General features: G+C 45.3%; 1 protein-coding gene across 1 annotated transcript in view; it reads right to left on the bottom strand.

The window, feature by feature from the left end:
- Window positions 1–1,428: 1,428 nt before the first annotated feature.
- The window catches only part of BRINP1 (BMP/retinoic acid inducible neural specific 1), a 224,790-nt gene continuing 211,882 nt past the window's right edge, over window positions 1,429–14,336 (bottom strand). The window contains exon 8 of the mRNA XM_055145020.1: window positions 1,429–3,012. Within this exon, the coding sequence (XP_055000995.1) occupies window positions 1,872–3,012 (1,141 nt within the window). The 3' untranslated portion in view covers window positions 1,429–1,871. The remainder of the gene's footprint in view (window positions 3,013–14,336) is intronic.

Raw genomic sequence — 14,336 nt, 5'->3', positions numbered from 1 at the left:
GTGACAGAAATACAGGGACTAATTCTTTACAAACCTTTATTTTTCTGACTAGTCCCATTCATCTACAGAATGTTGCAGAGATGTTGGATGATTTCTGAGCCTTCTACAAAAATCTTGTGTTTGATGTGACTTCTAGCAGGAAGAATTTCTAAATTAAATGAACACACCATCCTTTCAAAATCTCCAAAATTATGTTTGAGTGGTTGTGCTGTGTGTTAAATCTGTACCAAAATGTATTGATTTATAAAAAAAAAAACTAGAATATTCAAGTTAAAATGTATCATTATGAAAAAAAAAATCTCCCGAACACATCAGTGTCTTTACCCTGCAATGAATGGTCCACTCAGTATCTAGGCAATCTCCCTCACAAGGCAACGAGGAGGTTTGAAAAAGGGAAGAGGTTTAGATCAGAAGAGTTTTATTTCCTCTTTCCTCCTCTTCTAACCATGAAATGCACGACCCTTTTCCCCTGCCAATACAAAAATGAGTATCTGGGTACTCTGAATCACTTTTAGCAAGCACTGCCTTAGTAAAAAGATAAAGGGTTTTATCTCCTGAACACTGAGAAGTGCTACCTGCCCAAATCCTCAGACGAGTGCTTGGCAGTGAGTTTTCTTTCCTGACTCTCTCCTTTTCAGTTTAACCTCTAGGTCCCACACAAGTCTCTTCAGTTTTCAGAATCACCGAAGAATGATGGTATTCTATGGTGTTTGTGTGTGTGTGTGTGTGTGTGCATGTGTGCATGCATGCGTGCGTGTGTATAAGTGTGTGTGTGTGTGTGTGTGTGTGCACGGACATACATCTGAGTTAATTAAAGAATAATTGTTTAGATACTTGGGGAATTCTCCTGGGCGACAAATGCAATATTTAAGCCTACCATATTTCATTATTTTGTTTCTGTTATTGATTTTCATTCAAACTAAAATGCCACTATTGCTTTCTGGGAAAAACTGATTTTTTTTTTAAGAAAAAAAAAAAGACAGCTAAAACTAAACAAAACTTTCAGGAAAAAGAAAAAATAAATAAACATCAGTCTTGACAGCTGAAGGGGATGGAGAAAGCATACAAGTGGCTAGCATGATTTAAAAGGAACACAGCCAAAAGAATCAGAAAGTGGAGCCCTTGTTCTTATTCAGGCAGTTACTGTGTGTAGCAAGAGGCATGCTATTTCCCTGCAAGCCATTTCCCAAACTAAATCAAAGAGTTTGTTGAGCTGATAGTCAAGATGCCTTATTGTCTTTAATACCCTGCTACAATATGAATGTCTCTCTCCCAAAATTCTACCTAGTATCCAGATTCAACTAATGACAGTTTATTCCGAGTGAAAGAGGTTATCTGGGTACCAAAACACTGTCATTGTGTGTCCACACCCTTGTGTGAAAATGAGTCAAAGAAAAACACAAGAATTAAGCATAAAGAGGGAAGGAATCATAACCGAAGAAATATCTTCTTTATCTATGTCCATTTCCTCCCACAAGGAAAAATGGCAGTGTCAGTTGTACATTACATATATCTCTCTTTCTCTTTAGTGTTTAATCTTAGCACCTGCACAGCAGAGATCTTTACAATTCATTGCATATGCTCTCCCCCATCTCCCCCCTCAATACAGCACCTGAGGCCTAAGAAGCAACTCCCCCCAAGCTCATCAAAAGGCTGAGACCCTTCTTCATGACAGAGTATAGAAATAACAAACATGCCCAACAGTTGAATACAGTTGCTAGAACGTTTTCATTTCCCACGAATGAAGATTTTTCCTCCTTTTCTTTGAATATTAATTACATTTTACAAATTGGCATTTGTTTTGTTTCACTTGGATTTGTTCTGTGATGTTTGTACAACAAAAGGAAAAGTCCATGGCAAGGGGTTCCGGGTTAACAGAGTTTGGCTGTCATCTGGTCCGACTGTTTGAGGATCTCCGTGTTGTAGAGGTCCAAGGCATGGTTCACCCGGATGATCTCGCTGTTGGTCAGTTTCAGGCGATGTTTCAGCATACAGGAGAATAAGTCCAGCTGGGGTTTCCCTGGGGCCACGGGTGGGGCCAGGCGGTTAATTCGGTCCCGAATATCCAACAAGAGGAGCATCACCGAGGAAGAAGAATAGAACTGGCCACCTTGGGTGTAGGACTGGTTGACCTGCTGCACTGCGCTGCGGAGGAGATCGGCGTTGAACCTCAGGCTGTAGCCAAAGACCTGCACATCCGAAATCTTGATGTAGAACTGCCTCTTGGAGGGATCAGACAGGTCCACAGGGCCCTGGCCGGTCTCGTTACGGAGGAGGGTAGGTAGCCGAGTCCGACTTCGTAGGTAGATGTGGACTGTCTCAAAAAAGGTTTTCCACCGATTGCCCAGCAAGAGAGTCCAGTTGTAGCACTGGCTGTTTTGGAGACGGATCTTCTCCCAGCGCGGGTAGCCGAATTCCCCGAAGGGCATGTTCCAGCCCTCGGAGTGACTTCCGCTGAAGGGGTTGACATAGACAAAAAACATGGGGTCCAGGCTGCTGTTGCGCATCTGGCAGATGCGCATGGACATGCCGATCACCATGTGGATGAAGTCCATGCGGTTCTTGTTGCTCTTGAGGGTGAGAGACATGCGCTTGCGCCACCGGGGGTCGAAGAAGGTGTCCAGGCGGATCTCATTGCTGATGAACGTGGTGTGCACGTAGAGGCGCGAGTCCATCTTCTGCAACAGGTACTTCAGCTCCAGGTCCTGGAAGTCTAGGTCGGTCTCGAAGCTGATGAACTGCTCGCTCCTTTCCGAGTCCACGTTCTGGGGTTCGCAGCGGCCTCGGTAGAGCTTGTAGCCTTTGTTGCAGGAGCCGCAGAGGGAGATGTTCGCCAGGCTACACATGGCGCAGCTGTTGTTCCCTCCTATGATGCACGGGATGGGGCGCTGGCACAGTGTGGTGCTACCATGGCACACGCAGCTTCTCTGGCTCTCCAGGAAGGTGCCCCAAAACCCGTTCTCATTGCAGTAGAGAAGAGACTGGACCCTTGCAAGCCACTGCTGAATTGTCCTGGGGATGAAAGAGAGGAGAAGGGGAAACTGTTAATCAAGATAGGTGAGGTCTGGTTATTTATCTAATAATGCAACTTGGAGCTAGTGGTGGTGGCAGGGGGAGGGGGGGACGGTGTAGAATAGTCAGAGGGGGCAGGGTACTGTCATTTCCATGAACTATATTGAGAGAGAGAGTGAGAGAGAGAGAGAGATGATGGTACAGCAGGTAAGGTAATTTCTCGCATGCTCCTTGAAACTGAATTTGAACTTTGGCACCACATGTGGTTCTCTGAGACTTGCCAAGAGTTATTCCTGAGCACAGAGCTGGACATAAGTCCTAAGCACTGCTGGGTGTGGCTCCCAAACAAAACAATACAAAAGAATTGTAACTTGGTTGCTGCAAGATCACAAATAGGCATATGATCCAGATGATTGGCTGTTTTAACCTTCCAGAGGTTAATGCTTTTAACTACAAATTGAAGGAGTCTTTGTTCTTTAGGACCCCAATAGCCTTTGAGGGTCCTTCTAGTTATATAATTGTATTACACATTAGTCCCAAAGAAGTTTATTCAAGGAATGAAAGTGTTTGAACCAAAACACCCATGCTGGAAAATGAAATACTATAAGAAATTATCAATGAAATAAAAAAAAATAACAGGAAAATTTCAGGTTATTTCTTTTAATCTGCATTGAATGTGTCAGTCCACTTCACAGAATCTCCCATGAGGGTATATAAAATTCACAACTTCAACAACAGCAACAAAATCCTATTTTATATTACTCTGGAGAGCATGTTCGTGCTTCCATATGGATGATCTTACATGACACTTACAGTGGCTTTTCAAAACATGGAAGAAAGATGTTACTTTTGTATTTTCCCATTGCTGATGGTTTTCAAGTCAGAGGACTTTCCATCACAACACAAATTTCCCCCTCCCACTGCCCCCTCATGGTTTTATAAACGATACCCAATTCTGTCTCCAGATTCTAGCCACTGAACATTTCAATGAAGACAGATACTCTATCAGATAAGAAGCAACAGAAAAATAGGTAAAAATATGTAAGGCAGTGAGCTTAGAGGTCTCTCATCTTTCCTCATTTCTGTGCAAGTCACCACTTGGCTGTCTTCCATGCTACGAGCAATCACTTACACATATCATTCCCCCACACCCCCGACCCCCTGCTGTATAGGGAATATTCACGAATGATTTCTCACAGGAGCCTCACAATAACACACAGAAAAAAAAAATCTTTGAACTTGAGGTTGGATAAGAATTGCCTAAAACTCTGGCTCGTCGATGTTGAAGCTCAAGTGGATGCTTGGAAGTTTCCTCCACTAAACTATTTCTCCCTCCGGCACAGAGTGGTTGAAGATTTTTGAAACCGAACTTCTATGGATCTGTTTAGGGGAAAGGTTAGCTCCAAATTTGGTAGATATTTCATTGAAGGCCTGATAAAAGTTATCTCTTATCTCTGCAAAGGAATTCAGTTCCATATTTGTAGGCATGGCATTGGAAGCTCAGTTATACAATCAAGAAAGAGCGAAGTCTTCTGGTTCCGTTCCATGCCAAGGGAGAGTTAAGAAGGCATCTCTCTCAGAAGCTCTAATGTGTGGTATGATGTTGATAACGATAATGATGATGATTGTAGTGGTGGCAGTACCCCATAATCTGCCTTTTAGAAAGCCAGCGCCGAAGCCCATAAACATGATACTGCGGGAGATCTCACGTGTTAGTAATGCCTTTTGTTCACCATATCCATTACTGAGCCACTAACTCCAAGCTCAGTGGTGAGGAACCAAAATAGGTTAATGTTGAAAAGCTTGTACATTGGTGAAGATAGAACCAGGGTCCAGTCAGGAAAAGAACTCATTTTGTTCTCTTAAACCTTAGGTTTTATATGTAAAAATGAAAATAACAAAGTCAAAAAGACAAGAGGATAGGTCTACAATTGGAAGCCTGTCTCAGGTGCTGGGGGAAAAGGCAGTTGGGAAAGAAAAGGAACCGCTATAGCAATACTAGTTGGAAATGATTTCTCTTTACAAAACTATGTGCAGAAAGTAGGTAAAGGAACAAACATGAAAACTTCTTAGTATCTTCTGTACTGCAAACCGTAATACCCAAAGGGGTAGAGAGGGGAGAGAGAGACAGAGAGACAGAGACAGACAGAGACGAGAGAGAGAGAGAGAGAGAGAGAGAGAGAGAGAGAGAGAGAGAGAGAGAGAGAGAAAGAGAGAGAGAGAGAGAGAGAGAGAGAGAGAAGTGAGAGAGAGAAGTGCCTGCCATAGAGGCAGGCTGGGGGTTGAGGGAGGGAAACTGGGGATACCGGTGGTGGGAAATACACACTGGTGGAGGGATGGGTGTTGGAACATTGTGTCACTGAAACCAGTTCATGAACAGCTTTGTAACTGTGGATCTCATGATGATTCAATTAAAAAAATAATAATAAATATTCAAAAAAGAAGCCTCAGGGGGCTGGAGCGGTAGCACAGCAGATAGGGCATTTGCTTTGCACGTGGCCAACCTGGGATCGATTCCCAGCATCCCATATGGTCCCCTGAGCATTGCCAAGGGTAATTCCTGAGTGCAGAGCCAGGAGTAACCCCTGTGCATCGCCAGGTGTGACCCAAAAAGAAAAAAAAAATCCCCAAAGAGGAAAGAGGGTGGAGACATAGTTCAGAGGGCTAGAATAGGAGCACATGCTTTGCATGTAGGAGGCCCAGGTTAACTCTCTGATCCCTGGGGTGTCCCTACCACCACCTGAAGTCGGCTTCCAGCACTAAACTGAGACTACAGTGGGTCACTGTCATCCCGTTGCTCATCGATTTGTTTGAGCGGGCACCAGTAACGTCTCTCATTGAGAAACTTATTCTTACTGTTTTTGGCATATCCAATATGCACGGGTAGCTTGCCAGGCTCTGTTGTGCGGGCTCCATACTCTCAGTAGCTTGCCGGGCTCTCCGAGAGGGACGGAGGAACAAGGATTGGCCGTGTGAAAGGCGAAAGCCCAACTGCTGTGCTATGGCTTCCAAATAAAAATAGTTAATAAAGTTCAATGTTTCTGCTGGCGAAAGAACTGAAGGAGCTAATGTATTTAAGGCACTTAACAGAAAACCTGGCATAGACTAATTACTAAAAAGGTTATACTCTCATCCCAGAAAGTAAATATAAGCTATATCCTTTGAAGGTTTTGAGACACTCTCTGGGATTTCACTATCTCTCTGGAGTTTGAAGGAAACCATTTTTTTTTCCTTCTGTGGGACTTTTGAAAGTGGATACTGTTGAACTGGCTTCCCAGAATGCTTTGTTTTCAAGGAGTTGCTTATCAGTCAAGGGGGAAAGAAGCAGGAATAATTAGCAAGCTTCTGGAAACACTCTGCCTTTAAATCCGCAATAGGAAACCTCTTCACAAAATTCAAATCACTGCACTGACACCTTGGGATTCCTGATCAGTTTCCCCTCCAGGCTCTGAAACAGGAAGGGTTGATCCCTCCTTCCTTGAGGATCAAATCCAGAGCTCAACTGTGTGCAACGCGTTTGCTGACTGAAGGAAGAGACAATCTTAATGCATCTTTCTTATCGTTCATTAAAAACACACACACACACAAAGTCTGGAGAGAGAGCTTGAAGGGCTGAAGTGCTTTTGCATTCAGGAGGACCGGCTTTGATCTTGCGCACCAGATGGTCCCCTGAGCACTTGCCAGGAGTGACCCCTGGGCACAGGGCTAGGAGTAATCTCTAAGCCACCCAGGGTGTGGCCCGAATCCAAAACAAACATCCAAAGGCGCACAACACACACACACACACACACACACACACATACACGCACGCACGCACGCACACAACACCTTCTCGTCTTCCCTCTGGATTGCAGTATTAGTTTGGGGGAAGGTCCACCCACACAGCTCCAGGCCTCCCTCAAGTCTCGGCTTCGTGAGATCAATCCTATTACAGCCTGGAGAACAGCAGCAAGCCCAGCCTTCAGGAAACAGAGCTGGAATGAAAATGAGCTCGGTGGCTCCCACCTCCCAAACCAGAACATTGACTGAATATTGGCTATGAGTCATCTGATATTTTTGCGGGCTGCAGGGGGCCAGCCACACGTCTCTGATTGCGTGGTTCCATCTGACCGGAGCGGCACTGCAAAATGCCTCTTTCAAATGGCCCACACTTGCCCCTGTCACTCCCTCTCCAAGGGACAGGACAGTACCCCCTTTAGAGCGCCTCTGTTCCCATCTGCGAGGCATTCTATAACCCCGTTTCTCGTGTCTCATCATTGGGACCCTTTGTTGGGACTCCTTGCATCAATGCCTCATTGTGGCTGAACTCTCGGAATCCTCCGTGCTGGGGGGGATGAAAAGATGAAAGTTCCTGGGGCTGCTGGAACAAGCAAAGGGGCTGGTGGGCAATTAGGATTCCAGCCCTGTCGAGCAGGAGGGATTGGGGACAGAGGCCCTCTGAGGAGCACCCGCAAGCTGCATGGCACCTGCAACTCCTGACCTCAGAATAATCAGGAGGTTGTGGGCTGTATCAAAGAAGGCATTAAGGATACAGCAAGAAGACTTAGGACCAGGCGGTGATGCGGGGCGGGGGGCGGGGGGGGGGACGGCTGGGTGGGGGGGAACAGAGAGCCCAAGGCCCAGGGAAAGGGAAAGAGCACAGGAGAAAGGTGGGGTTTGGGGAAAGGTTTGACAACGATGAGACAGGCTTAGTGGCAGAGATGATGGGGCAAGGGCATGGGGAAGCCTCCCCCTTTGAAAAGCAGGTGAGCTGCTCTAGGGGGAGGCCCTTGGACAGGGGCCGTGTGAGGCAAAGGGATTCGAGTGTGGAACAGAGATACGAGATGCAGCCCAGCCCGAGTTTATCATCACTCAGATTCATGGAAGGTGGATGCTTTGGAGGCACCAATCAGGGCAAGTTCTCCCTTTTGGATGGCGTTTGTGTATGTGGGGAGGGGGCTGGGAAGCAGCAGTTGTGTTGAAGTGAGTCGAGATCTGCCAGGCGAGTGAATTTTCCTTTGCCTCTTGCTCCTTCGTTCTAAAGAGAGTAAAAGCAGGACCAACAAGCTCCTTCGTGTGTGGCCGGTGTTTAGTAACACAAGCGACTTCCGGGAACGGCACATCCACCTCCAGGGTCTTTCCCTTTTCCAGCTTTTCTCTCTCCATCTGGAGGGGTGCAGTAACCAGCATCAGGAATCAGCAAGGGCAAGGAGTGACTTAGGACTCATGAGCATTCCCTGCATACAGGAAGCTCTCCCCATGAGCATCTCAGACAACTGCACTGCAGGTCCGAATTTTGAAGCCCCAAGAAGTGGAAAACGCATCTGAGGTCAAGAAACCACTCCTATGTCTATCTATTGTAAACAGTGTTGCAATGAACACAGAAGTGCAGATGTCATTTCTACTAAGATTGCCCTCATTTGTGGAATAGGAAGTAACAGAATGGAACACTGACACTCAAGAACAGTAGAGATAAGTACTCCACAGCTTAGAAGCCAATCTTGCATGCTGGGGGAAAGGGCAGCTCAGATAGAAAAGAGACCACCAAGTAAAGGAGGAGGGCCCACTTGGGATGGGAGAGGAGGGCTGAAAGTAGATTATAGACCAAACATGATGGCCACTTAATGCCTGTATTGCAAACCACAACACTCAAAAGGAGAGAGAGCAAAAGGGAATGCACTGCCACAGAGGTGGGGTGGGGTGGGGTGAGGACAGGGTGGGGGTGGTGGGAGGGATGCTGGGACCATTGGTGATGGAAAATGGGCACTGGTGGAAGAATGGGCATTTGACCACTGTATGACTGAAATACAAGCATGAAAGTTTATAAGTCTGTAACTACCTCACGGTGATTCACTAATAAAAAATTAAAAAAAAAAAAACCACTCCTCAAATACCAAGTTCTCTGCCTCCAGCAGTGTGAGTCCCTTCTGCCTTGATAGATATGATAACAGTAGAGCAAGCAACGAGAAGGAAGCAGGCCCTAAGCACAGATTTCCATGGCACTCATGGAAAAATACTGGAAGTCTGAGAATGCTAAAGGCCTATTATCACATTCCTTGCTTCCTCTGGACCTGCCAGGGTCCCTTTCCTCCATTCACAGATAATTGGGGCTCACGACAAGTGCATAGGGAGAAGCTGGGGACCAAGGGTAGGAGGGACCGTGAGCTATAAATACCATTTCCCAGGCTAGCTGGTGACAGCCGGTTTCAACCCTGGCAACAGAGGAGCCGCCTGATTGGCTGGCTCCACAGGGGCGGGCCTTGCAAAGGGCTGGTACAGCCCCACCGCAGGGCCCTCAGTGTGAAGCAGGAGCGACCCAGTGCTCAAACGCTATTTGGCTTGTTCCCTGAAGACCCCAAGCATCTTCCGGCTGTAGCTAAAGCCGAACTCCAAGGTATTCACCAGCAACTTGGAGTTGGTTGGGGTTTCAATTATTGTGATTGGAGGGGAGGGAGTAGGTGGAGACAATGAAAGCGATAAGGAGAAAGAGGAGCGCTGGAAACTGCAGTTTGATTTCTAAAGTTGGAAAACCCTGGTTGCCTGCCTGATGGCTTGGCTCCCGCAGAGACTGTGCAAGAGGCCTCCCCCAGAAGCAGAGATCTTTTTATATTTGTTTTTTTAAAATTTTTTTTTAATTTGGGGCTCACACCCGGTGATGCACAGGGATTATTCCTGCTCATGCGCTCAGGAATTACTCCTGGTGGTATTCAGGGGACCATATGGGATGCTGGGAATCGAATCCAGGTCGGCTGTGTACAAGGTGAATGCCCTGTCTGCTGTACTATCACTCCAGCCCCAGAAGCAGAGATCTTTAAGGAGAAACAAAATGGTTAGCCCATCTCCCTCAATTTTATTTATCTATTTATTTTATTTTTGAAGCCACTCATCAGCTAATTTTGTTGTTGTTGTTTTTGGGTCACACCCGGCGATGCACAGGGGTTACTCCTGGCTCTTCACTCAGGAATTACCCCGGCGGTGCTCAGGGGACCATATGGGATGCTGGGATTCGAACCCAGGTCAGCCGCATGCAAGGCAAACGTCCTACCCGCTGTGCTATCGCTCCAGCCCCACATCAGCTAAATTTTTATTGAAAATTTTTTAATTGACTTCTCATGGTCAACTGTATTCTTTAATCGTATTTAATTATATTATTAATAACAGTTTCTCAGGCACATAATTCCAGCCCCATCCCCATCCTCAGTGTACCCGTCTCCCTCCATTTTAGACTTGAGCACTGAGACTTACTTATTTTGATGAGGAATCTATACTCTCTGTGGAGGGCTTTGTGGAGTTATCTCCTTATCTTCCTCTCCTCTGCCTGAGACTGGGTGCCTGGCTGATTTTTCTTTCCCAGACAAGGCCATAGACTGCCACAGAAGGGCATGCTTTTTCCCTGGTCACACAGCAGGGACATAGGGGACATAGCTGACCCTTCTGGACTCAAGCCCAGGGGTCCTTCGGTTCCCCTGCTGTGTTGCCCTACCTAGTGAAATCCAGCCTGCACAAGAAGCTCCACCGCCCCGGCCCACTGAGACAATTCTGCGGCTTCGTCCTGTGGGCTCTCTCTCTCTCTCTCTCCCTCAGCTGGGACTTTCTGGTACCTTGACAGTTCCTGAGTGACACAGCTGGAGTCACTCCTCATGTGGAGGGCAGAGGCGATGCCACCCGGGGCTTCCCATCAGCACTTTCAAAGGCACATGTCTCCCCTTCAGAACCACCTGGGTGGGGAGCCCAGGCTGGGATTCCTAATTCAAGTAAACTCCCTGCTGATTTTAATTGGAGCTTTTGCCTAAGACAGGACTGGAGTGCCAGGCCAGTGGCATTTTAGGGAAGATCATACAAATCGAGCCAAGGAAGGAGAAAGGAGGAAAAACAGAGGCTAAAATAGGAGACTATGATACATAACTCCCATTTGCCAACCAGGAATGTTTATTTAGAAGTGGAGAAGAAATGGGGGGGGGGGAAGAAAGAAAAGAGGAAAAAGAAATAAGGGATTTTATATTACTCTTGCATTTATGCCTTGTGATTTTTCCAGAGTGTTTCTGTGACATTATCATAGGAATCTGAGTAATTTCATGAGCCTCTTCCAAATGTATACTCCATAGTCCATAGGTTAGATCGAGAAGACAACAATTGCTTTTAGGTTTCTGAGGATGCCTTGTTATTTGAGAGAGAGAGAGGAGAGAGAGAGAGAGAGAGAGAGAGAGAGAGAGAGAGAGAGAGAGAGAGAGAGAGAGAGAGAGAGAGATGGCACTGATTATAAATGAAATGAGTACATCACTGGTGTCAGAACGTGAGGTCTCAAATGAAAGAGGCCTTGGTTTATGGATGTGCTGGTCTGAATTATAACTGGCCATCAGCCCCTCTCTGTGTTCATTATTTCCCCCAGATAAATATTTAGCTTTTAATTATCCCCCTCTTTGAGTTTCTGCCACGGCCATAATAACCTATTTTCCCATCTCCCAGTTCTTCGCATGATGGCAGGACTTTTTCGACTTGCTCACAGCAAGAAGGAAGGAAATTACCAGAGAAGAATGTTGAGCTCCTGCGCCCTAGTATGATGTTTTCTAATTTTGAATTATAAAATGAAGGTCATAGATCTTATTTGCAAAGGACAGAGGTAAGGGATAAGAAGGTAGGAAGTTGGAACTAGCAAAGTAGCAATGTAAAAAAAAAATTCAATAGAGTCTTTAAAATCAGGTTTCTCAGGAGCTTCACTGGGGGAGGCCTGTGAATATTGCACAGTTCTCTGTCTGGAAAGAGGTGACAGGCAACATAAGCTGCATATGCAAAACTTAACATTTTGCTCCGGGCATAGATGTGCTGGAGACAAGCAAGGGAAAAATCCAGAAGCTTGAATGGGGATATCAGAAAGGCTAAGAACAGCAGGGAGCTCTCGGAAGGAGGTCGACAGGAGTGGTTTATTCGTCCTGGGCAGAGGTCAAGTGGGAGAAATGAGGGAACTATACCTAAAGGCTCATAAGAGGGGCTGGAGCGATAGCACAGCGGGTAGGGCATTTGCCTTGCACGCAGCCAACCCGGGTTCGATTCCCAGCGTCCCATATGGTCTCCCGAGCACCACCTGGAGTAATTCCTAAGTGCATGAGCCAGGAGTAACCCCTGCACATCACCGGGTGTGACCCAAAAGAAAAAAAATACACCTAAAGGCTCATAAGAAAGAGATAATGGAGTCTAATGGACCGAACCCCGGAGAGTGGTCACTAAATGGATGAACGTGGAAGTGATGGCAAGGTGACCAGAGGTGTGGGAGTCAGTTGAGCCCGTGTTGACCTCTGCTCTCCCACTATCTGGCCTGGGATGTTTGACCTTGCTATTTGACCTTGGATAAGGACTTCCCCTCTTTGTCCCTCAGCTTTCTTATGCCTCCGATAATCCCTACCCACACTTTCTCTTTAGCAGAATCAGAGACACAGAGCCTGTAGGAGGTTTCAAGTGAAAGGAAGTTATGATTGACCATTAATCCTTATTATTGTTACTGAGGGCAAAGAATAACTGTGTTTTATAAATGTTCCAGGTAAAAAATATTCCTCTCGGTTACTAGAACAGCCCAGTTGATTATAGCTTGATAGCTGAGGCTCACTGGTTACTCACCCTCCACGGTTGTAATGAATGCTGTCATCCTGAAGCTTGAAGAAAAAGCTAGATGTGGGCCTTGGAGTCAGAAAAGATTGGCTATTGAATCATAGCTCTGCTACACATGATTTAACCTTGAGCTAATTGCTTTGTCCTTTCTAAGCTTCAGTTTTCTCAACTACAGAATGGAATAATAATATGTTATTTGTGGAGTTGTTTGGAGAATCAGATTAAGATAATGAATTGAAAATTTCTGCCATATAGTAGGAGCAAAGCACCTCTCCTGAAAACAAAGGGTGTTGTTCTGGAGCCTACAGGCAAAATGGTCTTTTCAAAACCTGTCATTATAGATTTTTCAACAAGGAAGATTTCAATACGGTGGCTTGACAGTTGAGTACTGATATTAAAACAATAACAATAAAACCTCATCCTCATCGACACTTAATATCTATGTACTCCCAAATCATGAACAGATGGATTACACTTCTAAATGTGAGAAGTAAAATAATACTAACAATATCAACATTAGCAAAAAATAGCTTAGGAGAAAACACAGGAACTATCATTAGGATATTAGAGTAGGAAAATGGTTCTTAAAACATCAAAGAAAAAAATTATTAACAAGGTTATGTTAAGATTCAAACATATCCATCAGGGGCCAGAGCGATAGCACAGCAGGTAGGGCGTTTGCCTTGCAAGTGGCTGACCTGGGTTCGATCCCCCGCATCCCATATGGTCTCCCCAGCACCGCCATAAGTAATTCCTGAGTGCGTGAGTGAGTCAGGAGTAACCCCTGTGCATCACCGGGTGTGACCCAAAAAGAAAAAAAAAACATATCCATCAAAAGATACCATGCAGAGTAGAAAACAGATATACAGTTCTAAGTAAGAGATAGATTTGTGATACCTCTAAACCAATCAAATATTATATTTATAAATTATAAACCACATTTTAGGCTGGTCTAAGGCATCACATGTTGTCTAAGGTTTGCTTCTCCCTCCTGGGTCTCTATTTATTTATATATTTTTTGGGGGGTGTCTCTGGGTAGGTCTCTGTATCCCATATCAGTGCCTTGGAGTCTAAGATCATGTCTAGTCATGCAGTGTTGCCATGTGAATTCAGTGCTTGGGTTCTGTGATAGAATGGTGCTTAGGCTCAGTGATACTAAGGGTCACCAGGACCATGCATAGGGGTTCTCTGCCAGGACTATAAGCAGTGATGCAGGGGGAGGTATAGATGCTGCAGATAGAACTCAGGGACAAACAAATTCCAGGCATATAGTTTTGATCCTTAAACTGTCTCCCAGCGCATTTCTTCAAACCAGAGTGATGCAATTATCACAAGTCTTATATATTTAAAAAGAAAGTTCTCACCAAGCTGTGCAGTAAGTGCGATTTTTCCCAGGTTAAAACAAAACAAACAAAACCAAAAAGACTCCTGCAACTCAGTAAGGAAAAGTCGGTTATTTTTAAAGAGAAATTAGGCAAATGACGCAAACAGACACTACCTGGAGTATGTCGATAGAGCCCCAAATTCCACTTGCTGAGTCACTGGGACCACGAAAATGAAAAGATTAGTGAAGTGCTACAGCAGAAGATGGTCAACAAAATTCAACATAAAGATTAAAAAAAGAGATGAGAACCTTTAAATATGACCATGGATAGGGAATACTTTAAATATGCCTCAGCTTCTTTGAAAATTAGTCAGAAAATTTTGGGAAAGTGGAAGTTTCAACCAAAGCATATTAAAAA

Source organism: Sorex araneus, chromosome 1 (assembly GCF_027595985.1).
Source record: "Sorex araneus isolate mSorAra2 chromosome 1, mSorAra2.pri, whole genome shotgun sequence".
NCBI classification, from domain to species: Eukaryota; Metazoa; Chordata; class Mammalia; order Eulipotyphla; family Soricidae; genus Sorex; species Sorex araneus.
This window is presented reverse-complemented; position numbering and strand designations above follow the sequence as displayed.